This window comes from Rhineura floridana, chromosome 6 (assembly GCF_030035675.1).
Source record: "Rhineura floridana isolate rRhiFlo1 chromosome 6, rRhiFlo1.hap2, whole genome shotgun sequence".
NCBI classification, from domain to species: Eukaryota; Metazoa; Chordata; class Lepidosauria; order Squamata; family Rhineuridae; genus Rhineura; species Rhineura floridana.
In genome coordinates, this window is record NC_084485.1 from 942,446 (window position 1) to 969,607 (window position 27,162).

General features: G+C 47.2%; 1 protein-coding gene across 6 annotated transcripts in view; it reads right to left on the reverse strand.

Annotated features, from left to right (window-relative positions):
- The window catches only part of SLC12A5 (solute carrier family 12 member 5), a 105,784-nt gene that overhangs the window by 33,125 nt on the left and 45,497 nt on the right, over positions 1–27,162 (reverse strand). For 2 of the 6 annotated variants that reach the window (XM_061630702.1, XM_061630700.1), the window contains exons 2-5: positions 4,111–4,205; positions 3,597–3,728; positions 2,587–2,733; positions 786–840 (exon numbers count right to left, since the gene is read on the reverse strand). In XM_061630702.1, coding sequence (XP_061486686.1) covers positions 786–840; positions 2,587–2,733; positions 3,597–3,728; positions 4,111–4,205 — 429 coding nt within the window. Of the gene's footprint in view, positions 1–785; positions 841–2,586; positions 2,734–3,596; positions 3,729–4,110; positions 4,206–26,687; positions 26,871–27,162 lie in introns of those variants that run through there. The other 4 variants (XM_061630705.1, XM_061630703.1, XM_061630704.1 and 1 more) reach the window with 3 other exon arrangements.

Genomic DNA, 27,162 nt, shown 5'->3' on the forward strand with positions numbered 1-27,162 from the left:
GTGCAAGGCAGCCACAGCAGGCCAAAGGAGCTGTGGAAGCCTGGAATCAGGTGGCCCTCCAGGGAGGCAGGGGAAGACGCCCAACCTTTACCCAGGCAGCGGGGGAAGGGACGGCTCTAATGTGCTGGCAAGCTGGCAGGAGATGGGCTGAGCCTGTGGTCCTGCTTCCACAGGGGGCTGCACCACTCCCCTCTGGGATTAACTCGGCCCACTCTAGGATCTGCAGCAGCAGCAGCAGCAGCAGTTCTCATTATTGCTTTCCACTAATACAAAGATGTTCTGAAAACAGCAGAAGATGAGTGTGCAGCAATACCAAATGGCCTCTGTGGCAGAGACCTGTTCATCTAGCTGGGAAAGCTTGGTGAAACAAAAATGTCTTCTATGGATTCCAGAAAGCTCAGGTAGTGGGCATGCAGTTGGGACGGCTGCTGCCAGTCAGTGCAGACCGTTCTGGGCTAGATGGACCACTGGCTCTGATTCACGGTAAGGCGGCTGGTCACAGCTGGCTGAGACCTTGGCTGTCCCCACAGCTGCCTTCCTGCAACCCACATATTCTGTGGGTGGGTGGGGGGACACACACATGCCTCTGCTAGGGATGCTTCCTGCCCTCCCCCGCTCAATTGGGGCACCCACAGTGCATGCCCTCATTCAGCCACGGAGGCTCCCCTGCCAGGGGAGAGCAGGGGGAAGGGGCCCTCGATCCAGGGTGATGAGCTAATTCACTGGCCTCACCCCGAGCCTGGCTTTAAGCGCACACTTCCCCCCCCCCGCAGCCCTCTACAAACCTGGGACCACTCCGTTGGTCGCAATGGCACTCATGGAGATGGCCGTCAGCATGGTCTGTGGAGAAGGAAAGGCTGAGATGTTGGCAGGTGGGGGAACTTGCAAGGAAAGCTGGTTTTGGGGGGCTGGAGAGCAAATGCGGGCTGGGCCCAAGGGGCATAAGGCCCCTTTGCTGGGTTTACTGCTCCCTGACTCATGGCAAGGACAGCTCATCCGTCTGCCAACTCCTGGATGCCTGGGGAGTGGGGAAGGCACTGGCAGGATGGGGTGGGGTGTAGGAGAGCCTCTGATGCAGCGGGCCAGGGAGGACCCAAAGTACCACAAGGCGGCTCCACTCACACACACACAAAACCCAACACCAGGGAGGGGGCACCAGGCAAATGAAGACCTGGGGCTGGGGGAGGGGGTGGGAGCCCAGGTAGGGAAGTTCTGTTATGTGCATCCAGGCCACATTCTGAGGAGTAAAAAGGTCAGAGGCCCTTAGCGTCTGAGAGCTGGAATCCCTTTGAAAACCCCTCCCCTAGACTATGCTGCTGAGAGCCCTCCTCCCTCCGACAATGGGGACCGCCTCCAAAATGGCCCACAAAGAAGCAATATTCCCCATGTGTGGGGGATCCGGACTTTCCCTGGGGCCTCCTGAATGCTCAGGGCCACAGCTCATCTGGGCCCCCTTTATTCAGCAACCAGCTCCAAGGGGCCACAGGGGTGCACGACCAAAGGCAGACTACAATCATACCCATCATCATACCCTGAAAAAGCCTTTGGAAATAAGCAACTGTCCTCACCCTCTCTATTCAGGATAGGCATTCAGGTCCAAGACACAACACCTTTCACTCTGCATCATTTGACAACTATTCTAGCTCAGTCACAGTGCTTATTATGCCTATTTATTTATTCTTTAACCAAATGTATAGATTGCTTAACAAAAAAAAATCTCTAAGTGATTTGCATAAAATACAGGATTTGTAAAAAAAATACCCATGAAAGCAACAAAATTTAAAAACAAGCACGCATAATATAATTATCAAAAGTATAGTTCGAATCAACAGAATTTAAAACCAATGCTTTTGCACTCATGTCCATAAATTAGCATATGCAAAACAAGCCCTGCCCTCCTCCCCCCCCCATCTTGAGCCAGGAGCATTAGGGCTGCACTGATTTGCCTGAGGACGCATAAAGGGTTCGCTTTTGGAGATTCTTTGTCCCCGTGGAGGGTGGCCAGACTACAGGGTTTGTGATGCTCATCCCCAGGGAGGCAGCCTGTCTTCTTGTGGTGCGGCTGTAACTTCTCCCTGGGAACTGCCACAAGATGGATGGCATGAGCCGTGCCTTGGGCCAAGATGCACCTGGAGTCCCCAGGGACAGGCTGAGATTAATCAGCCACTGGAGCTCGGCTTCCCTGCACCGTTGCCCACCCAGACAGGTGTATCCATCCCCAGCACCGACAGCTGGCTTTGTTCTGTCTTCCAGTGGTCTAGCCTGGTTGCTGCCGCAATTGGCACATCCGAACGGGCAACTGTGAGCTCCTCTTGTGACCCACATCAAAGGCCAAAGCAGAATTTTGACATTTCAGATGAGAGACACCCCCTGCCTTGCCCCGCCATTGCTGACTGTGCTTCACACAGCAGAAAGGTCCCCTTGAGTGTCCCCCCTTTTTTTCCATAAGTTTCAGGGCTGAGCTATGGCCTTAACTGCAGGGTCCGAGGCTGAGCCCTGCAGAGATTCTGCCTGCCTGGTTAAAATTAGGGGCCCCTTCTCCTCCACCCCTCCCCAAAGGGGTGCCCAAGGTGGAGGGTGACTCACACAGGAGCAGCAGAGGAAGACCATGCAGAAGGACTCCATGATGCCAGCAATGCCAACAACCCACGTCAAGCGGAGGAAGAGGATGACGCCAAAGATGTTCTGCAGGCAGGGCAGATAGACGCCCATGAAGGTGCCCATCCGGGGGGCCTGCGCGAAGGAGGAAGCAGAGAGCCTGTGAGGAGGCACCCAAAGGGGCTGGCTCCATTCCGCGTCTGGGCTCCTGGGGAGGTGACGGGCTGTCTCTGCCACACAGCTGCCTCTGTGCCTCTGGGGTGGGCGTGGGGAGCATGCACTTTCAAAACTCTCCTCCCTCACCCCAGAGGCCTTTCTTGCAGAGCAGCCTCTGCTCTCTACTGGCATTTGGCAGAGGAAAACCTCTTTACGTGAAGGGAGTAAGGAATTCACTGGACAAGGGCAATTTGCCGTGCTCAGCTGCAAATAATGCTGGGGGGAGGGGGAAGGCAAGACCGGGCAAGGATGGTTCAAAGACTGCTGAACAGCTCAAGCTCAAGGCAGCTTAAATCAATTCTTGTTTGCTTGTCTATAACTATGCAGAAAGGGATATATTAAATTGAACAAATGCAAGTGAACAACAGCTGCCTCCCTGCAAGTGGTAGGAGTCACCCTGGGGGCTCAAAGTCCAGATGGGAAGGGTGCATCACTGAGGGCCACAACCAAATGGGGAGGTGTGGGTGTGTGCCCCACACTCCCAGGGATGAGAAACAGACTTATCCCCACTCTGATGAGACATGCTCACACAGTGTCAGGACAGAGCCAAAGCTTCCCTCGCCTGACCCACAGCAAAGAGTCCATGTGCAGCTCAGCCCATGGCCCTGCAGCCTGGAAACAAGGACCAGCCTTGGGGTCCAGGGCCTGGAGCATCATTCCCACCCACCCCTCCCCGTACAAACCCCAAGAGGCAAAGGGCAGCCTCGCCCATCCAAGGGGCCATCTCCCCGGCCAGCCAGCCTTAAGTGGGCTTCAAAACTTAACCCCCCTTCAGCGCACACCTTGACAGGCTTCTTCTTGGCCCCATCGTTATTCTCTGCCTCCTCATGCTCGCGGCTGCCCTGCGGCAGGTTGGTGTAGTTGGCCAGGCCGCTGAGCAGAGACGAGACCATGGGGCTGGTGTCCATCTCTTCCTGTTGAGCAGAAAGAGGGAGGGGGCTGCAGAGGGCTTCTTTGCCGGAGAGGAGCGCCCCTCTCCACTGGCTGCCCTTCCCCACAACTGGCCCTCTCTTTCCCCACCCACCCCCCCACTCACTTCCCACTCCTCCCTCTGCCATCCACCCTCCGGCCACAGGAGTTGCTGCCTAAACCAACAGGCCCAGCCAGGTCAGTACTGCATATGCAGGCTGGGGTACACTGCTCTAATCACCTGACCCTTTTGGGAGATGCTGGGGCTGAACCTGGGACCTTCTGCGTGCAGGACATGTGCTCCTCCACCGAGCTATGGTTTCTGACCTCTTTGCCAATCCCAAATCTCTCCCCAGCACCACCACCCACAGTACACGTGCAGCTCACCTCAAAGAGCGCCATGTTCTTCCCATCATATTCCTTTCCCTTCTCCGGGTCTGTGCTGTTGATGAAAGGGCTGCTTTCTTTGGGGTTTCCATCACCTAAAGAGGAAAAGAGATGCATCACGGCCAGATAGGCTAGGTGATTTCTCCGCCTTTCCCCATTCTTTGCAGAGGCATCCCCTGCTTGGCACAAAATTGCCAGTTGGAAGCCATCTTCATGGCCCACATGCTGTGAGGCTCAGCTCCACCAGCAGAGGAGCACAGGCCGAGAACTGGCACAGGCAATGCACCCAGCTGCTCTCTGCAGCCTCCCACTGCCATCACAGACTGCGATTCCACTGAGCATTTAGGAGAGGCCATATCTCCGGAAGATCTGAAGCCACACAGGTGGGGCTCCACTGGGAGATGCACAGCACAGGACATAAGGCAAAGGGGTGTGGAGTCCTGGGGTCTTTCCAGACTACTTGCAAAAGATCCAATAAGGTACAAACCCAAAGAGGAGCTTGACCAGAGAAGGGCTCAATCAGGGAGAGAATCTATGAAAGACAAAAGAGACCCTCTATGGGAAATTGCTTGAAATCTCAATGCTCTGACAGAATTTTCCTGCATTAACTGGAGAGACATTGCACCTGACTCTGGTCTGGAGCAGAGATGGCCACAATTATGTCCAAGAGGCATAACTGGCCTTTTGGGTAGACCTGCCAGTTTTGGAGGGAAAACACTTAAACCCTCAGAGCTTGGGGGTCAAATATTGTGATTCCTCTCTAGTAGTGTGACTCCTGGTGAAAACATTCCTGGATCCACCATCTTGGCAAACCCACTTAGAATGAATTTGTGTACAACCATGACATACTCAATACTGGCATTCTTATGATGTTGTCATCTTATTTATTTTATTTATTTTAATAATTTATACCCCGCCCTAGTTCATAGAATTCAGAGCGGCCAACAAAAAACAATGTCCAATACAATCTAATATAAACGTATAAGAGTACAATAAAATCATTAAAAAATCAATTAACTGTTAAATGTTTAAAAGCTAGAAGAAACAAAAAAGTTTTTAACTGACGGCGAAAGTCCATGAGCGAAGAAGAACGTCGGATCTCTGGTGGCAGATTATTCCATAGGATGGGCGCTATGGTCGAGAAGGCTTCATTTCTAGTATTGGGACGGCGGATTATAAAGGTGGATGGGATGATGAGAGAGTGTTCGAAGGGTATTCTTGTCGGTCGCTGAGGTTTAAATTCCAGAATACGATTTGATAAATATATTGGTGCTAAACCATTTAGAGCTTTAAAAGTTAATACTAAAATTTTAAACTGATGACGGAATGAGATCGGAAGCCAGTGAAGTTGATAAAGCAGAGGTGTGGTGTGTGTTTGTGGACCTGCTCTGGTCAGCATTCTTGCCGTCGCTCTCTGTATCAGCTTAAGCGGGCGAAGTGATCTTGCAGATAGTCCAATATAAAGAGAGTTGCAATAGTCCAGTCTTGAGGTCACAAGAGCCTGTGTCACTTGCTTCAAGTCCGACATTCCTAAAAAAGGACGGAGTTGACGGACTAGTTTTAATTGAGTGAAAGCACTTCTGGATACTGTTGCAATTTGAGGTTCAAGTGTCAGAGCGGAATCTAAGATAATGCCCAAACTCCGAACTTGGGACTTCAAAGGGAGTGAGACCCCGTCTAAGGTAAGTAGGTTTTTGATTTCATGAGACGGTTTTTGTCCAATTAACAGAACCTCCATCTTTTCTGGATTAAGTTTTAATTTATTCCTATTAGTCCAGTTTTGTATGGCAACCAGGCATTGGTTTAAGGGACGAACCGCCTCTACGGCATCTGGAGGGAAAGAGTAGTAGAGTTGGGTGTCATCTGCGTATTGATGGTAGTGTATTCCGAATTCACGGATAATCCTTCCTAGGGGCTCCATATAAATATTGAATAACATTGGGGATAATACGGAGCCTTGGGGGACACCGTATCGTACTGGCCAAACCTTGGATGAGAAATTTTCAAGGACAACTCTTTTTAGTCTGCCCTCCAAAAAGGAGCGGAGCCATTGTAGTACCGTTCCTCGGCATCCCATACTAAAGAGGCGGTCTAGGAGAATGGTATGATCGATAGTGTCGAATGCGGCTGACAGATCTAACAAAATTAAATAAGTTAGATTTCCTCTATCCAATTCAATCTTGCCTGTGTCAGGATTGCCCCACAGAGGCTTCTTTCATTCCCACACGGATTCTGTGACTGACAAGGACCTGTGCCTTTCGTGTGACTGAGGCCACGTTGTGTGTATGCAACTTCCCCCCCCCCATTAATTCCACTTGCTTAGTTATACTCTGGAACTCCCAGACTCTTGCATTCCCTTCAAAACAAAAACAAAACCCTGCAGATTTTTGTTTGTTTCTTTTTTAAGTTTCAACGTAGCACAATTATTTGAGGTCTGATGTGACCCTTTTGAGGGTGCTGACAAGATCTAGGGCCTTCTCAGTGGTGGCCCCCGAACTGTGGAATAGTCTCCCCGAGGAAGTGCGCTTGGCGCCGACACTATTGTCCTTTCGGCGCCAAGTTAAAACCTTCCTCTTCTCCGAGGCATTTTAATCTTATTTTAAGTTAATTTTATGTTGTATTGATTTTAGTTGTGTTGTTTTTATATGCTTTGTTACATTGCATTCTGCGATTTTATTGTATTTGTGATTTTATTGTACTTTGTTCACCGCCCAGAGAGCTATTGCTAGTTGGGCGGTATACAAGCTGAATAAATAAAATAAAAATAAATAATAATAGTAAGCAAGTTTGGAGAGTGTGTTTGGTGATGCGCTTGGTGGCATCTGGTGCGTTAGCCCACCTTTCTCCATTGCATTGCGTCCCTGGGCTCCTGCTGGGAGGAAGGGTGGGATATAAATCAAATCATGATTAAATAAATAAATTACATGCCCACCTCTACAGCATTGCCGACAGGGCTGGCCTCTGCTATGGGGTCCTCGGGGCTGATTAATTAACAAGTGAAGTGAATTCCTACCTTGCACTTCAGTTGGCCTACCATGAAGTAAACACTTCGGCAAAAACAGTTACGAAACTAAAACAGGTGAAGGTCCCTCTTCAGTTTGGGGGGGGGAGGAGGAAATAAGGTGAAATTGAGAAGAACCATGTAAGTTTCCCTTAGCATCCATGAAGGGAGAAAGTCTGATCACACAAGACACACAGGTGCCCTACTGAATTGGGGGGGGGAGGCCTTGGATACCCCCATCCCTTGGAGCAGCAATAGCAGCCAAGCTGGGGAGAGGGCAGGTGAAGTTTCTTCAGCAGCAGAAAGACCATTTGGTAAAGGGTGGAAGGCAGCGGGCTGACTGACACTTTTCTCAGCCTATGGAAGATAGCAATGGTCCATGGCATGAGATGCCATGAACACTGGAGAGAGCAAAGAGTGGTGTGGCATTAGCTGGGGGGGGGAGGTTTGCTACTTTTGCTGTTCTGAAAGCAACATCCACAGAAGATCTCCATCTAGTTGTCCTGTGCAGAAGGTAGATGTGTGGATTTGGGCTGTTGCTGCCCCAAAGAACAGAAGGAATAAAAAGGGAGGTGGAGTCACGCTATACGTTAAATACATATATCCCTGCGCAGAAATACAGGAGGAAGAGCTTGGTAGCTCCACCGAGAGTATTTGGATTAAAATTAATGGGGCAATAAAAGGAACACGGAGGTTGGAGTCTACTTCTGACCACCCAATCAAGGAGAAGATGAAGATGAAACTTCTGAAAAGCAAATTGCCAATGTTTTGAGGAGGCATGATGTAGTAGTAATGGGGGACTTCAGTTACCCTGATATCTGTTAGGAGACAAATTCTGCCAAACACGGCCCCTCCAAGAAATACCTGACTTATGTTGGAGATAACCTACAGAAAGTGGAGGAAGCAACTAGAGGATCAGCTCTCCTTGATTCTTACCAACAGAGATGACTTGGTGGATGAAGTGACAGTTATGGGAACTCTGGGGGAAAGTGACCATGTTGTACTGGAGTTCTTGCTTTCAAAGGAGGCAAAACGTAAGAGTAGCTATGAGGTTTAATAAACTCAGAACAGTGGTAAGTAAGGTACCATGGCAAGCAGCCCTAATGGGAAAAGGAGTCCAACCTAGGTGGTAGTTTCTAAACAGGGAAATTCTAAAGGCACAATAGCAAACAATTCCAACAAGGAAATAAAGGGGAAGACGGCAGAAGAAGTTAATGTGGCTTCACAAAAAATTTAAAGATGACCCGGAAGCAAAAAAGGACACATATAGGAAATTGAAGGTCAGGCCACGAAGGCAGAGTACAGGTAGCACAGAATTGCAGGGAAGTTAAAAGCAGCAAAAAAGCTTTCTCCAGGTACATCCATCGGAAAAGACAGAGAAAAGAAATGGTGGTTCACCTACTCAGCGAGGATGGCAAAATGATAACAGATGGCAAAGAAAAGGCAGAAGTGCTCAATTCGTACTTTGGCTCAGTCTTCTCCCAAAAGAGGGTCTACGACTCTCCTGGGAAACATGAAGTTGAAGGGGCAGGACTGCAGCTTGAGCTTGACAGACAAATGGTCACGGAATACCTAATCACTTTGAACGAATTTAAATCTCCAGGGCCTGATGAACTGCATCCTACAGTAATAAAAGAACTGGCTGAAGAACTCTCAGAACCACTGTCAATTATCTTTGCAAAATCATGGAGGACTGGTGAAGTGCCGGATGAGTGGAGGAGGGTTAATGTTGTTCCTATCTTCAAAAAGGGCAAAAAGGAGGAACCAGGGAACTACAGACCAGTCAGCCTGACATCGATCCCTGGAAAAATTCTGGAGCAGATTATAAAGTGGTCAGTCTGTAACCACCTTGAAAACAATGCAGTGAGTACTAGAAGCCAACATGGATTTATCAAGAACAAATCCTGCCAGACTGATCTTATCCCATTTTTGATCAGATAACTTCCCTAGAAGACTGTGGGAATGCTGTGGCCATAATGTATCTTGACTTTTAACGAAGTGCCCCATGATATTCTGATTGGCAAGCTAGCTAAATGTGTGCTGGATGGAACAACTATCAGGTGAATCGACAGTTGGCTACAGAATTGTACTCAAAGAATGCTTAACAATGGTTTCTTCTCAAACTGGGGGGAGGTAACGTGCGGGGTATGGCAGGGCTTGGTCCTGGGCCCAGTGCTCGTCAACATTTTTATTAATGACTTGGATGAGGAAGTGCAGGGAATGCTTATCAAAGTTGCAGATGATACAAATTGGGAGGGACAGCTAATACCCTAGAGGACAGAAACAAACAACAGAATTAAATTTAAGAGGGATAAGTGCTAAAAACAACCAAATGCAATTTAAAAGAGATAAGTGCAAAGTTCTACACCTAGGAAAAAGAAACCAAATGCACAGTTATAAGATGGGGAAAACCTGGCTCAGCAATAGTCATGGGAGAAGGATCTTGGAATTGTTGTTCATCACAAGCTAAATATGAACCATTGTTCAGTGTGATGTGGCTGCAAAAAAGGCAAATGCTATTTTAGGCTGCATTCACACAAGTATAGTTTTCAAATTGTGTGAAGGACTAGTTCCCCTCTATTTGGCACTGGTTAGGCCTCATCTTGAGTACTGTGTCCAGTTCTGGACACTTTAAGAAGGATGGAGACAAACTGGGCAACAAGGATGATCAGGGGACTGGAAACAAAGCCCTGTGAGGGAGACTGAAAGAACTGGGCCTGTTTAGCCTTGAGAGGAGTGAGGGGAGATAAAACAGCACTCTTCAAGTACATGAAAGGTTGTCACACAGAGGAGAGCCATGATCTCTTCTCGATCGTCCCTGACTGCAGGACATGGAACAATGGGCTCAAGCTGCAAGAAGCCAGATTTTGACTGAACATCAGGGAAAACTTCCTAACTGTTAGAGCGGTATGACCATGGAACCCATGACTTAGGGAGGTGATGGGCTCTCCAACACTGGAGGCCTTCAAGAGGCAGCTGGGCAGGCACCTGCCAGGGATGCTTTAATTTGGATTCCTGCCTTCAGCAGACAGTTGGACTTGATGGCCTTATAGGCCTCTCCCAACTCTACGATTCTGTGATTCTATGATTCTGCTCATGGTGCAGACTTCCACAAAAGCCACGAAACATCCGTGTCCTCTCCCCTGCAGCAGACCTTGCACACCCTCAAAACCTGCTCCAGAAAGTTGGAGGAGCCTCTGGAGCAGAGTTTGGGAGCGTGCAAGAAGAGGAAGTCATGTCCTGGAAGAGTAACTGTTTGTGCAGCACTGAACCCAGCCCTAGGTGTGGCCACTAAGCAGCCATGAGTATGAGCTAGCCCATTTGTGGCAGGTTCAGCATGTATGTTGGCCAGTCTCTGTGTGCTGGAGGGAGGCAGAGAGCAGGGCAGCTGTCTCCTCCATTGTGCAGATCATGCCACTTGTAAGGAGGGCTCTCTGGGCAGACACCTGAGACACCCTGAGGAATGCGTTAGGGGAATCAACGAGAAGGACCAGGGATGTGTGAGCTCTTTGTGTCTTCACGATGAAAAATGTAGGGCAGATAACCATGTCTGAACCTGATTTTTCAGGAAGGAAGGGAGTCTGAGAAACTGAGGCAAACAGTGGTGACAAGATGCATTTCTAGGCCTCATTAACAAATTAAAAACTAACAAATCACCAGATCCAGGTGACATCCACCCAATAGTGCTTAAAAGGACTGAAGTGTGAAGTAAATCAAAAAGGTATAACTTGTCCCTAAGATTGGCCTCAATATCATTTTTTTTAAAAGGATCCAGGAAATTACAGGCCAGTTAGCTTAATGTCTGCTCCAGGTGAATTGGTGGAAAGCTTTATTAAAGCCAAAAATTACCAAGAAGGATTAGCGTGGCTTCTGAAAACCAGTTGCTAGGAACTGCAGGAGGGGAGAGTGCTCTTGCGCTCAGGTCCTGCTTGCGGCCTTCCCATTGGGGCATCTGGCTGGCCACTGTGGGCACAGGATGAGGGACCAGAAGGGCCACTGGCCTGACCCAGCCAGCTCTTCTTATGTTTTTATGGCCTCTGTGAAATTACGTCCTGTCTCATTAGCTTTTCATTATTCTTTGAGAGTGTCAATAAACTGGTGGATAAGGATGATCTGCTTCCCCCCATCCAGGAAAGGGCCATAGTTCAGCAGTTCAGCATCTGCTTTGCATGCAGAAGGCCCAGGTTCAGTCCCTGTCAGCATCTCCAGGTAGGGCTGGGAGAAGCCCGTCTGAAATCCTGGAGAGCCACGGCCAGTCAGTGTCAACAGGACTGAGCTAGATGGACCAATATGGTCTAAGACAGTCTAAGGCAGCTTCCTATGTCCTTACATTGTGTACTTGGGTTTCCAAAAAGCTTTTTATGAAACTCCTCACCAAAGACTCCTGAGCAAGCTCAAGAGTTATAGGATAAGAGGAGCAGCCCCCCTCTGGGCCATTCGCTGGTTAAAGAACAGGAAGCAGAGAGCACAAATAAACGGGCAGTTCTCCCAATGGAGGGATGTCGGGAGTGGAGTCCCCCAAGGATCGGACCTGGGACCTGAGCTTTATAGCTGCTTGTTCATAAATGATCTGGAGTTAGAGTAAGCAGTAAGGTGACCAAGTTTACTGATAATACTGAATTGTTAAGAACATAAGAACATAAGAAGAGCCTGCTGGATCAGGCCAGTGGCCCATCTAGTCCAGCATCCTGTTCTCACAGTGGCCAACCAGGTGCCTGAGGGAAGCCCGCAAGCAGGACCCGAGTGCAAGAACACTCTCCCCCTGTCGGAAGGCAGAGCTGGGGTCCCAATCCTGGGGAGCTGGATCCCGGAGAGTTGGGAGAAGAGTATTCGGACGGATGGCAGAGGGAAGGGGGAGGAACTTCCCCCCTTTGGAGCGAAGACGAAACAGAGGAACTGCCAGTGATAAGGTCGCTTAGCAATGGGGAGCCTGAGCCCTCCCTGGACATTCTCACGCCTCCCCCTCTTTCAGGCTCAGAGCAAGAGGGGAAAGAGGGAGGGCTGCTCACAGCCGAAAAGCGGGGAGGCAGTTTACCATCAGCCCCTCCCCTATCCCCCATCCTGGAATCGGAAACTTCAGAAGAGGAGGGAGTGATGCTTCCCCCCTCACTGCGCACACGCAGACAGCTGAAAAGACAGGAGAGAAGGGGGGGAAGGCGGGCAGTACCTGAGGGGCAGTTAAGGAGGAGCGAAAGATTGCGCGCCCGTTTGGCCCCTTCTTAAAGAACAGGCGGGAAGAAGTCCCTTGTTCTGTCAACTTTCTCCCAATGCCGCAGGACCTGTATCCCTGTATTGCTTCATGAGAAAACGCAGTCTTTGTTTGGACATTACCCTAATAAAACACGAATTAACTACAATCGTTGGTCTGGTTCCTGAGTCACATCCTGGGCCTGACACCCCCCCTGAGGCTTCCGGCAACTGGTTTTCAGAAGCATGCTGCCTCTGACTAGGGTGGCAGAGCACAGCCATCACGGCTAGTAGCCATTGATAGCCCTGTCCTCCATGAATTTGTCTAATCTTCTTTTAAAGCCGTCCAAGCTGGTGGCCATTACTGCATCTTGTGGGAGCAAATTCCATAATTTGGTGACCCTATGAATCAGCGACCTCCAAGAGCATCTGTCATGAACCACCCTGTTCAGAGCTTGTAAGTTCAGGTCTGTGGCTTCCTTTATGGAATCAGTCCATCTCTTGTTTGGCCTTCCTCTTTTTCTGTTCTTCTGTTTTTCCCAGCATTATTATCTTTTCTAATGAATCATGTCTTCCCATGATGTGTCCAAAGTCTGATAACCTCAGTTTCATCATTTTAGCTTCTAGTGATAGTTCTGGTTTAATTTGTTCTAACACCCAATTATTTGTCTTTTCTGAAGTCCATGGTATCCGCAAAGCTCTTCTCCAACACCACATTTCAAATGAGTTGATTTTTCTCTTATCAGCTTTTTTCACTGTCCAACTTTCACATCCATACATAGCGATCGGAAATACCATGGTCTGAATGATCCTTACTTTAGTCTTCAGTGATAGATCTTGCATTTGAGGACCTTTTCTAGTTCTCCCACAGCTGCCCTCCCCAGTCCTAGCCTTCTTCTAATTTCTTGACTATTGTCTATGTTTTGGTTAATGACTGTGCCAAGGTATTGATAATCCTTGACAAGTTCAATGTCCTCATTGTCAACTTTAAAGTTAAATAAATATTCTGTTGTCATTACTTTAGTCTTCTTGACGTTCACCTGTAGTCCTCTTTAGTTTTCATTAGCATTCGTTTCAAATCATTACTGGTTTCTGCTAGTAGTATGATATCATCTGCATATCTTAAATTATTGATATTTCTCCCTCCAATTTTCACACCTCCTTCATCTTGGTCCAATCCTGCTTTCCGTATGATATGTTCTGCGTATAGATTAAACAAGTAGGGTGATAATATACACCTCTGTCTCACACCCTTTCCGATGGGGAACCAATCGGTTTCTCCATATTCTGTCCTTACAGTAGCCTCTTGTCCAGAGTATAGGCTGCGCATCAGGACAATCAGAAGCTGTGGCACCCCCATTTCTTTTAAAGCATTGCATAGTTTTTCATGATCTACACAATCAAAGGCTTTGCTGTAATCTGTAAAGCACAGGGTGATTTTCTTCTGCAATTCCTTGGTCTGTTCATTATCCAACGTATGTTTGTGATATGATCTCTGGTGCCTCTTCTCTTTCTAAATCCAGCTTGGACGTCTGGCATTTCTCTCTCCATATATGGCAAGAGCCTTTGTTGTAGAATCTTGAGCATTACTTTACTTGCATAAGATATTAAGGCAATAGTTCGATAATTTACTGCATTCCCTGGGATCCCCTTCCTTTGGAATTTACATGTGCCTAATTTGGGGCTCAGGTCCCTAGATATTTGCTTCCTGATTGGAAGCACTGTAAACACACACCCTGCTCACCACTACCCGTGCTCTGACAGGGACTAAGCTGCCAGTATCTTTTGCTGCACAGCCAATATGTCACCTTAGAACAAAATGGGGTCACTCACCAACCATTATAAAATCCGCTGCCTTGATCAGAGTATCTGTATTGCCCAACAGAGGAGGCTGCCAGGTTTTAATTTCTCCTTACAAGGGCACCAGAGAGGCGGAGGGACCTCTGGGGGCAGCCCTGACAAATGGCTCTGACAATCGCCCACTGCTGGGAAAGGGAGCTAATTGTCCCTCCTGTCCGTAGGCTCCAGCGTCCTCCCAGGGCAAGAGCCTGCGTCTGCCAGGGCCGCTCCTCAAGGCAGTAAGCAAGTATGTCCCCCCACCCCACTAACAGAGTATTCAAAGAAAGCCAAGGCTGCTACTCTCTCTCCTGCGCAGGCATCCAGGCGGGGGGAGTTCAGCAAAGGTGAAGAATGCTGCTTTCAGGGAGGGGGCATTTACGGGCCTAGTTTTCCCCCTGCCTCTGAATGTAGCTTCGTCCATTTCCTTTTTGCTGTGTATCTTAAGAACAGCCTGGCTGCTGGAGCAGACCAAAGGGAGCCTATCTAATCCACCATCCTGCTTCCCCAGTGGCCAGGAAAGCCACCTGGCCAAGCCTGCTCAGTGCAGGATCTGCAATGTGGGATGCAACTGTGGCACCCCTGACAGAGGGGCCATCCAGACTGGGCTTAAATGGGTCCAGCGAGCGCCCCAGTTGCCAAGGCAAGGCTGTGCCACTGCCCAACAACAGCTCTTCCTGCTGGGATGTTCCTCGTAATGTTCAGTTGCAATCAGCTTGCTCGCACGTTCCGCCCTTCGATTCTAGTCCTGCCCTCTGGAGCAATAAAGACCATGCCTGCTCCATTTCCTGAGTGACATCCCTTCAGGGACTTGACAACAACTGTGTTGTGTCTCCCCCTAATCCTTCTCTTCTCCACGTTTGAAGGAGCTCCACCTCTTCCAAATGTTTCTCAAACAACTTGGTTTCCAGCCCCTGCCCTCTCAACATAGTCATCCTCCTCTGGACATGCTCCATCTCGACAATGTCATTCTTAGAATGTGGTGCCCAGAACTGGATGAAGGACTCCACAGGCAGGCAGCCCAGCCCAGAACAGGGTGGAACTATCACTTCCCATGACTGGACACAACTTGTCTGTTAATGCAGCCTAAGATTGCCTTAGCTTTTTTAGCCGTCACATCACACCTGCTGGCTCGTATTCAGCTGACAGTCGACTAAAGCACAGAGATCCTTTTCATATGTACATCTGCCAAGTAAGTTGTCCCCCATCCTGTACTAGTGCCTTGGATTCCTAGCACCTAAATGCATTGTTTTACATTTACCTCTGTTAAACTCCATCTTGTTGGTTTCAAATCTTTTTGAATCGCTGTTCTGCCTTCTGTGGTGTTAGCTGCCCATCACAGCTTCGTGTCACCTGCAACTGCTTTATCGACTCCACTGGCTCCCAATTGTTGGCCCAATCCAAAGTGCTGGTTCTGACCTTTAAAGCCCTAAACAGCCTTGGACCAATGTACCTGAGGGACTGCTTACGCCCATATGTACCTGCCTGGGATTTAAGATAATCTGCCTCTGGTCTCCTCTGCATGCCTGGAGTGAAAGATGTTAGATTGACAGGCACGCAGGAGAGAGCATTTCAGCTGTGGCCCCCAAGCTTTGGAATATCCTACCCCAATAAGTCCGCTCTACTCCCTCCCTGATGGTTTTCCGGAGACTTCTGAAAACGATCTTGTTTCGGAGAGCCTTTGGGAGGGACTGAAGGTAGAACCTGACACTGATTTTATGCCTTCTACGTTAAATTTTACCTTTGTAGTCCCTTTAGTACCAATCCCTATATATACGTATATATGTGTGTGTGTATATATATTGTATTTTATGTATTTTAATTGTATTTTATTTTATTTTAATGTTTTTGTGATTTTACTGTTTACAATTTTATTATGTACATGTTTGCTTTTATTTAGCCGCCCTGAGTGCCCTATTACAGGGTAGAAGGGCAGGATATAAATATTTTAAATAAATAAATAAATAAAAAACTTTGATAAGCACCTGCACGGCACTTTCTGCAATGACACCAAGATCTTCTCCTCGAGTTGTTCGGCCATGTTAGATCCATCAGTGCACATGAGAAGTTAGAATATTGGGAGGGGGCAATGTGTTCATTGGACCCTGTGCCACTGAGCCTTCTGTGTAAAGGTGCCCTATCGGGGCCAAGGGGATTCACCTGCTGCTGGAGCATCAGCTTCCCTGGACGGCAGGTGTGGACATGTGCATAAATAGTTGGCCACCAAACAGTTTAGAGGGGAAAGGCTATAGCGGAGATGGAGCTGTGGGTCAGAGCTTCTCCCTCTTGGTGAAGGGGAAGATTGAAGCTGTCTGGAAATGCAGCTCTCTGATTGAGAAGCCCCTTCCCTTCCACCTCATCTGTGGTATGTGGGACTCTGTAGCATTTCTGTAGTGAGGGAAATGTACTCTGCACCTGTTCAGGGGCACTTTCATCTCTTCTTACATCAGAATTATTTATTGATTTATTACATTTATATCCCACCTTTTCTCCAAGGAACTCAAGATGTCGTGCAGGGTTTCCCCTCCCTATTTTATCTTCATAACAACCCTGTGAAGTAGGTTAGGCTAAGAGATAGTGAGCTTTATGGCTGAGTGGGGATTTGAACCCTGGTCTCCCACATCCTAAACACTCTGATGATTAAACTGCACTGGGTTAAGTCCTAGGATTGAGTGAAGGCACTGAACACAGATGCTGGGATCCACTGTGCCCCCAGCATCAGTCAAGTCCTGGTTTAGGAGTTTTAGAAAAAGGAAGGAGTGACAAGATAAAATTTAAATGTTGTTGTTGTTATGTGCCTCCAAGTTGACTACAACTTATGGCGACCCTATGAATCTGCAACCTCCAAGAGCATCTGTCATGAACCACCCTGTTCAGATCTTGTAAGTTCAGGTCTGTGGCTTCCTTTATGAAATCAACCCATTTGGCCTTCCTCTTTTTCTACTTCCTTCTGTTTTTCCAAGCAATTTAAATAGTTGATAAAATCTCCCCCGCAATATATAAAATTTTCCCTGCAAGCAGCCCTGTAGTCAAGGTAGGGCAAATGTGCCTACTGCCCCACCTAGAGCTGTGCTTCACACACACACACACACCTGATTTTTTTTAAAAAATGTCTTTTTAATTTGTGGCACAATAGACAGTGACAGCCTTCATTTAAAGAATGACAGCTTATTTTAGGAACGGGAGCAATTTAAGAATAGGGCCCTCTGAAAAAATCAGTGACTAAACCAGGGTAAGTGCACAACAAAAGCCTCATCTGGAAGAGGCCCCCAAACTCTGCTTGCTCAAGACTTTCCCAGATTGAGGAGGGATTTCTTATGATCACAATTACTCTAGTCTATAATGACTTAAGTGATCCTGAAACAAACAGCCTGTATAGGAACATGGCCCTTGAAGAGTTCAATATTAGAACTTTGTATTATGGCTAGAGTGAGACTCCACCTCTTGGACTTTCCTTTGCTCTGCTGGTCGTTTCCATTTTCAGTTGTGTTCTCTACCCATCCAGCAATAGAGAAGCATGTTTGTTTGCAAGCAGTAAGAAGTACAGAGTTACTATACGTGGAGCAGGATCAGGCCCCTATTGCTAACGGGTGAAACAACAAGATGACTTAAAATGATCTGAAAAAATATCTACCCTAAGTTACCCTTTACTCTTTCAAAGCACTCACTACATGCACAATCATACTGGCTATTTTTCCTTCTTTTTCTTTGAGAAAACAAGCTCCACACTAATTTTTTACTACGTAATTATAGTATAAACTATTTTGTTTGATTTATGCCATTTGATATCCCCTTATTCACTGGATTGCTAGCATCTTTTTTTCTTACGAATACAAAAATATGCCAGTCATTTAATTCCTTTACATATCTCGTTATGCAAGTTAACACATTATCTGCGTGGAGGGGGACTGAGGGGGAAAGTCACTGCCCTGTCCTTCCCCTGGGCTGGCCCTTATCCGCTACACCAGGAAGTGTGTGTGTGTGTGTGTGTGTGAAAACAACAACAGTCTGTCGGACTTTAGTGTTTTCATTATGGCATCAGAGTTTGTAAGGCCAGAGCCTTCTCTCTCTCTCTCTCTCTCTCTCTCTCTTGATAGGTAGATAGATAGATAGACATGTAATTTTACTGAGTTTTAAATAATAACATATTTTACAACAAACAAACAAACCATTTTTGTTATTCTTTTTAGTCTAAGTGGAGTCCTCTGCTATCTTAAGATTGTTTTGAAGTTACACTCTTGTGTTCCTGAGCTTAATGATTTTAAGATCTGTAACTGAATGGCCAGGAAGGTGACTATTGTTATAAGACTGGGGGGTTGGTCTGGATGATGTCTTTGGGTCCCCTTGCCCACCTCTGATTTTGAATCTATATAGATGGCTTTAGCAGAAACACTGGCTGAACTAGTCAAACCTGACCAAGAAAAGACGTGTTGCCTTAGGAATAAGGCAGGAAGTGGTCTGTCTATGTTACTCTTAGTCTGAACTGGAGCTAGAAGCTGGAAAGATAGGAAGAGGCTTGCTATCTGTGCTGAATCCCATGCTATGGCTTTGGGGAAGCCCCTAAAAACCTAATGGGGAAGCAAGATCCGTTCATTGTTAATGCTTCGAGCCCCTCCATATATGTCAGGTTGTATATGTGGGTAAATAAACCATATATCATAAAAACACCACTGTCTCTGCTGACCTTCATTCCAAGGAAACCAAACTATGGATAAGTGCAGGGACCCCTGGAAGTCTTGCACTGCTCAGAGACTGGGGAGTGCGCAATACTATATGCCCATCCTACCTAATTCTTCACACATACATCTGAGGAAGTAGGCACTGGCCTACCAAAGCTTATGCCTTTTTAAATTAAGTCCAGGTAGTCTTTTAAGTGCTACAGACTCGTTTTTTCCTGATACTATGGACTAACACAGCTACCGCTCTCTTATTTTTATATGCAATTTAAAAAAAGACAGTGTCAAACTGCTTTAAATAGTGGGTATGAAAGAGGTTTTTGTCAGCTAACATGAGCTTGTTCAGCTGGCCAGCTTGAGCCAGCATAAAATAGTTTTAACCCTGGTCTTAAATGTGCAGATTTTTTTTAAAATCAGTGACTATGCTAGGACCTAGAGTGTCTGCATCAGTGGTTCTTCTCCTGCAGAATCCTGAGCCCATTCTGAGGTTGGTGCTTCCACTGGTGAAAGTACACCTGCAACATCCTGCAGTGGAGACCTGAAGGCAGAGCCAGGAGAAATCTCCATTCCTTCTTCCTTGGCGAAGAGGGAGGGAGCGTTTTCCAAGATGAGAGCTCCTAATCCGAAGGGAAAGCCGAGACGACAGCACCGAGGCACTTGGAAAAGAAGCTATGAGTGGCTCTCTTATGATTTGGTAACAGACAAAGCATACTGTGGCATCTGTTGCTGAGCAGCAAATGACATGTTAGCCAAATGGGTTTTACAAGTCAAACCTCTACTGAACTTGATGGCGCTTACTCCCAGGTAGCTATGCACAGGATTTAATATTATATATTAATTAAATTTCCCCCTCTAGGATGCACAGCTTAACACGGTGAGGGGGTTTGAGAGTGTCGAAGAAGCTGAGAGCAATGCTGGCAGGAGTCTCAACCAAGAGGCTACACTCCTAGCAGGGGCACCCAAGGCGGAATGGTCAAAGCTGAGACACCAGACTAAGATGCATCCAGACTCAGAGGAAGGCAATGGTAAACCACCTCTGAATAACTCTTACCACGAAAACCCTATGAACAGAGTATCCAAAATGCAACACAAGACTTGAACTTACAAGATCTGAACGGGGTGGTTTATAACAGATGCTCTTGGAGGTTGCTGCTTCATAGGGTTGCTATAAGTTCTAACTGACTTGAAGGAACATAACAACAACAAAGTTATTTCACACTGAAAAGAACATGTCCAATTTCTTCAGAAGCTTCAAAAAGGTATTTATTTTATTTTATTAAATTTATATCCTGTCCTTCCTCCTAGTAGGAGACTAGGACAGCAAACAAAAACACTAAAACATCATAAAAACAGATTTTAAAATATATTAAAACAAAACATCTTTAAAAACATGTTAAAACAAAACATCTTTTAAAAAAGCTTTTTTAAAAAAGCTTTAAAAACATCCTAAAAAGCAATTCCAACACAGATGCAGGTTGTGTTTTGCAGCATGTAAATTTATGCAATTTTAACTTAATAACTCCTGCTGGAAGGAAGGAAGGGATATAAATCAAATAAGAAATAAATAAATAAAACTAGTCAACAGACTAATTAATGAAAGTTCTCAGTTACAGTCATCTTATCATACTTTCGACACATATTGAGAAGACATGATTCATTAGAAAATATAATAATGCTGGGAAAAACAGAAGGGAGTAGAAAAAGAGGAAGGCCAAACAAGAGATGGACTGATTCCATAAAGGAAGCCACAGACCTGAACTTACAAGCTCTGAACAGGGTGGTTCAGGACAGGTGCTCTTGGAGGTCGCTGATTCATAGGGTCGCCATAAGCCGTGATAGACTTGAAGGCACATAACAACAACAAACTTCTGAGTAAACATGCATAAGATTACACTGTAACCACATTAAATCACTTGATAACTCTACATAGTGTTATGGGATTGGGGACTGAGATGGATGATTTCTATGGATCTCCTTTCCAGCCTCTGATTTGGGATCTTCAAAGGAAGAAACCCACTCTGCTGGTCAGACTAGCTTCCTTTGTTAAGCTAGCCTGTGATTTAATGGGTTTGTCAAGTGGCTACCATACGCATGTGTAAGAGAAGAGAGCACAGAGAGATTATGTTGCTACTGGAACTCTTTTTGGGGAGAGGCCCTCCCCCCACCCTGGAGTCAAGGAGAGGCTTGTGCTTTTAGTCCCATGTTGGGGAGAAGCTAGGAACTAGGAAGACACCGAAAGACTTGCTCTCTGCACCATGGCTTTGAGGTGCCTCCCTACAAGCCTGATGGCAAAGCAAGAGCAACTGGACTGTTAATGCTATCAACCCCCCCCCCCTTAAGCTCAGGTTTATGTGTAAATAAACCATGTATCCTAAAAGACACCAAGAAAACCAAGCCCCAGGTAAGCACAGGAACCCTTGGAAATCACACACTGCTAGGAGATTGGGGTGGTGCACAAAAATATAAATTCACCCTAATCCCAACCCTTCGCTTTCCAGATTCCTTTGATGCCCCTTCCCAGCCGCAGAGAACATTATCGTATCTCTTGGTAACGTCAGCACAGAGTAAAAATGTGCCTCATTTATGACATTTTTATGTAGAAGCTCTCCTGTCCTTGCCATGCATGCACACAAATGCACCCTCACCGATCTAGAAATGCAATATCTAGAGTCCGGGGGGGGGGGAGGAGAGACAAGTGTACGTAACAAACCCATAAACAGCACCATCACCTGCATGATGTGTCCCTCCTCACTCTGCACAGAGCTATGACTCCCGTCATCACTGTCCCCTCCTGCCCCAGTATGTAAGCACCCTCACACCCCAAGGGGATCAGCAGAGCCCTTTATATAACCAGAGCTGCACACAGAATCCAGCCAGAGAGAGCCATAAAATCAGCCACCCACAGGTTAACGGACAAGCATCTGAAAAGCAGATGGCTAAGCCAAGGGCATCCCGTTCCTTGCTCCCAGTTGCTCTGAATGGAAGAGGAGCACTGAGGTGCAGGCTGGGAGGCTCCTGAGAGCATCTCGCCCTCGGACCCGGTTTTGGGCAACAGCCTGATGAAGAAGCAAGTGGCAGGCAGAGGGAGACCGGGTTGGGGGGGGGTGTGTGAGTTCCACACCAGTGGGATGCTCTTGCTTTGGGGCCCTGCATTGTCTCTGGCCTCATCTTGCCTGCACAACCAGGCAGAGCAGAGGAGCTGGGCTGGGCCGAGCCAGAGTTTGTGCCAGTAGTAGCAATTTGTGGTCCCCAACAGGAGGCTGACAGAGAGCAGAGCACCTTGCACCGACTGTGGCTCAAATGGTGTGCGAAAGGGGACTGAGAATGGGAGTGGGCGGGTGGAGAGGACGACAGGCTCGGAGACCCTTCTCAGCTGGCAGCTTTTGCCCTTGTGCCCTTCCCCAGCCCCAGAACAACAGGAAGAAAGAAAATCCCAGCGCGTAGGGATGGGGTGAGAAGATTTCTGCTGGCTCTTCCTTCTCTGGCCTTATGGCCTCCCAAGACTCCCCCTTTCCCATGTGCCCCCCTCAACCCTCAACTGCCTAGAAATTCACCCCAGCACCGATTTCATCTGGCCAGTTTCCATATTAAGCAAGACACTCCATGTATAAAAGATGAGGGTGAAACTACGAGGCCCAGGCACACACCGGCCATCAGAGGAAGGAGGAGGGCTGTGCGGTTAACCTAAGAAGAGCCTGGCTGCTGGATCAGGTCAAAGGGAGCCCATCTAGTCCAGCATCCTGTTCTCACAGTGGCCACCCAGATGCCCCCATGGGAAGCCCCCAAGCAGGACCTGAGCACAACAATCCTCTCCCAGCACTTGTGGTTCCTAGCAACTGGCATTCAGAGGCAGACTGCACTGATAACCTCCAGGCTGGATTACTGTAATGCGCTCTATGTGCGGCTGCCCTTGAGGTTGGTCCCGAAGTTGCAGCTGGTGCAAAATGCAGTGGCGAGTCTGCTCACTGGGGCAGGGTATCGCCAGCATGTCACCCCGCTGCTGAAAGAATTGTACTGGCTGCCCATTTGCTACCGGGCCAAGTTCAAGGTTCTAGTTTTGGTGTACAAAGTCCTATACGGCTCGGGACCAGGATACCTGAAAGACAGGCTTACTCCTTATATACCCAGTCAGTCACTGCACTCTGCAGGTGAGGGCCTCCTGCAGATACCACCTGATCAGGAGGTTCATTCTGCACAACATAGGAAATGGACCTTTAGTGTGGCAGCACCGACCCTGTGGAATTTTCTACCCTTAAATATTAGACAGGCACCATCTCTATTATCTTTTCGGTGCCTATTGAAGACCTCCCTTTTTCAACAAGCCTTTTACGTTGAGACCTTATCCCAGTCTGCGTCTGTATTGAAATTGTTTTTAGGTTTTTGTTTCTTTTAAAGATGTTTTTAAATATATATTTTTAAATGTATTTTAAAGTGTTTTTAGTTTTTTTGTTTGCCGCCTTGGGCTCCTTCTAGAAAAAGGGATGGGATAAAAATTTAATAAAATAAATATTAGCAGCCATTGACAGCCTTATCCTCCATGTATTTGTCTAATACTCTTTTGAAGCCATTGACATTGGTGGCCACCACTGCCTCTTGTGGGAGCAAATTCCATAGTTTAACGCTGCGCTGGGTGAAGAAGCCCTTCCTTTTGTCTGTCCTGAATCTTTCAGCATTCAGTTTCACTGGATGACCATGAGTTCTAGTGTTATGAGAGAGAAACTTTTCTCTACCCACTTTACCTACACTATCCATAATTTTATAGATTTGTATCATGTCACCTTTTCCTCACCTTTCCCAAAACTAAACAGCCTCAAATGCTGCAACCTTTCTTCATAGAGGAGCCGCTCCACCCACCTGATCATTTTGGTTGCCCTTTTCTGAACCTTTTCCAACTCTACAATATCCTTTGTGAGGTGAGGCGACCAGAACTGGACACAGTATTCCAAATACGGCCACACAAAGGCAGTGTGATATCAGCAGATTTGTTTTCAATACCTTTCCTAATAATTCCTAGCACGGAATTCACATTTTCTACAGCTGCTGCACACTGGGTCACCAATTTCATCAAGCTCTCTGCTCTGACTCCTGGACTCGTTCCTGGACAGTCATTGCCAGTGAAATTAAGATATGCATCACTTTACACTTATATGCATTGAACTGCATTTGCCATTTTATTGATCATTCACTCCATTTGGAGAGGTCCTTTAGGAGCTCTTTGCGATCCCTTTTTGTTTTAACAATCCTGAACAATTTAGTAATATCAGCAAACTTGGCCACCTCACTGCTCACCCCAAACTGCAGATCATTTATGAACAAGTTAAAAGGCACAGGCTGGCATCCCTGATCCAGATTGGGACTGTGGGGATGGGGGTGGGTGCAGGAGTGTAGTCTCAGGGGGTCTTAGACCTTTTACTTTTTTGAGAGCAGGGTCCCGATATCTCCAGCATCCTATAAGCTAATCAGCATGAAAGAGGAGTGTGTTTGCCACTGACAAGTGTCTAATGTACTTCTTTGTCATTTCCTGCTGATTGGAGCCAATCAGAGTGAAAATAGGTGAGTCAGCCACTGTGAAGACTCTTCTCAGTAGCTAACACACTGCCCTTTCATGCTGATTGGCTTCAATGGACATCTGTTGTTGTGGGAGAAGGCACATGTGGGAAGGAGTGTGGAGATGATGATGGAGAGCAAGTGAGTGAATGAGGGTGTATGGCATGACTCATGAAGGGACCCTGCCCTTCTGAATTTGTCAAAGAATTAAAGCCACCCTACCAGGATCCTAATGTAGATGGGAACTCTACATCTGCAATTTACTTTTTAAAAACAGTTTAGACAATGGCTAATTGCATCTTGTCTAGTGTGGCCTTCACAAGACTCCACTTTCTCCCTGCCTGACACACTGAAACAAATGCCATGTCCACGCTGTGGAAGATTCTCCCAGCAGAGACTTGGCAGAGGCATTTTCACTTTTGACTTTCAGTGGTCTCCTGAAGACCTTTTTATGCCAACAGGCCTTTGCAGCTGTTTAATTAGCCAGTAACTTTAATGATTTTCTGCATTGCTTGAAAGTGTTATATGTTTTATTGCTGCACACCGGCCTGAGATTTTATGAAATGGCAGTAGAGATTTTTTTTTATAAACAAACAAACAAATGTTTCAAAGAAGTTGGGCTGACATCTTTAATTTTCCCAGGCAACTTGTTTACTCTGTCCAACTCTCTTTCCTTCTTCCGATAAATTTCTTTCAATTATTATAATTGGACACAAAAGTGCTGTGTGATTCTTGCATGGGAAACTGGAGCAAGATCATTCCTCTGATGTTCCTGACCCTTCCATTGCAGGGATCCTTCCTCTCATTCCGCTTAATCCTTTCCAGGGTCAAGCAGGCACTCCTGTGTCTGTAGGTGTCTCTCTCCCCAAGGAGCAGAGGCAAGGGTGGTGAAACGATGCCCAAGCTGATAGGGCAGTCAAAATGGCTGGGCTGGGCTTGCTAACACGCACCCAGGAAAGCTGAAATTGCAGCCTGTTTGTGGGAACAGCCAAGCCAAGCAGCAGGGCGCATGTGTGACAAGTTCTCCAATGAGTGGCGCCCCAAGGAAGAAGAAAGGTCAGCTGTGGCTGAGCTCAGTAAGCAGCAGGAACTGACCATGCCCAAGCAACAGGATCCAGGATCGACACGCATAGCAGCAGCCCTGAGAAATGAGGCTGGTTGTGGCTCACAGCACCTGCCAGGGATGCCGGACCCATCACTTAACCAGCTTACAGCCTGGGCAGAGAGGAGCCACGTCGCCCCAAGGCAGCGCTGGAAGGAATACAGCATGCAACACAGAAAGGGCACGCAGAGACGGCCAAACTGTGGGCAAGTGGGCAGGGCAGCTGCTAGGCATGAACCTCCAAAAGGAACCTCAGATGTGTGATCACAAGAGGACCACGTGCACAAGCTGAACACACTATTTACAGAAGAGGAGCTGGCAAGTTAACAAGCCTGGGGATTATGCCCACTGAGGCTGACCAAATCTTTTGAAAAAGCATCTTTCACCTTTCAGAGCATGTCCCTTTATCATTTAAGCTCCCCTTGCAAATTGGTGGCCAGGTGCAGAAGAGGACCAGGGCCTCCTGCACCCTTTAACAGTTGTGCAGAAGAGGGGAGTTCAGCAGGGTGTAGTTTACTATTAAAGGCACAAGAGCCCTTGTTCTTCTTTTGCACCTGGCCAGCCTGCTTGCGAAACAGCCCCTCCTGGCCCTGCCACCATTCACAGCACAGAAACCAGCAACACCTTCAGTGTCACCTTCATGCTAGCATTGCTAACCTTTCAACTAGCCTCTAAAAGCAATGGGACCTTGAGCATTTTGAAATGCAGCCATCAAGTTTCTCTCCATATCAAGAAGAGCCTCAGCTGCTGATTACTTTAGCTCAAGGTTCTGTTAATGGCCGAAGACCAAATCAGGCCTTTATTTCCCTGCTCGGCTGCCAACCATCCTCTCAGAGATGTTGCTTCAGGTAGCTTCTTTTCATTGAATGCCTTTGCACACCAGAGGCTGTACTGGGTTCACCATCTCCTACAAGTCCTCCCCCCCAACACACACACTAAGACAGGCAGGCAGGCAGCTCCCCTTTTCTCTACTCATTGAATGATGAGGAAGAGGGTGAGGGTTGCATGATCAAATCCTGGGAAAACATAAAACCAGCCCTAAAGATGGAGAGAACCAAAAAACAGTCCCAGCACCTGTCCATGTTCACTTTGTCCTCTGTGATATCAACGGCAGATATTCCTCTCCTCACCCTTCCCTCGGTAACCAATCTAGCAGGAAGACACCAGTGGCTGGGAAGTATTTTACTTTGAGGCCCTTTAACCTCAAAACAATACCAATATAACTCACCCTTGATGGCGGTGCAGAAGTTGCAGCTGACTCAGGCATCCCAAAGTGCAGAGCAAATTCGGTTGATGTCAAGGCTGCCTCTTTCCCTGTGGGGAGGGCATCATTTCTATGTCTTTAAAGCTCAGACAGAAGGGAAAATTCTGGAAGCTGCAGCTTTCCTACTCACAGTTGCAAGAGAAGCTGTACCTGCTGGAATTCTCCCTGGAAGCCTGGCCCTGTGCTACTTTCATTCCTTCATTTATATATATATATATCCCACCCTTCCTCCCAGAAGGAGCCCAGGGTGACCACACAGCAGCAGAGTCAGCAGGCCTCCTGGGTAGCCCCACAGAGAGAGTATGGCAGTAGTCCAGATAAGAGATTACTGTGGCATGAACAGCCAAAGCCAGACCCGTTTCTGCTTATGTTTATTGTGTTTTAGTAATTGCCTACATTAGTTAAAGTAAACATATTAATCCTGTTTCAAAATCCGTTG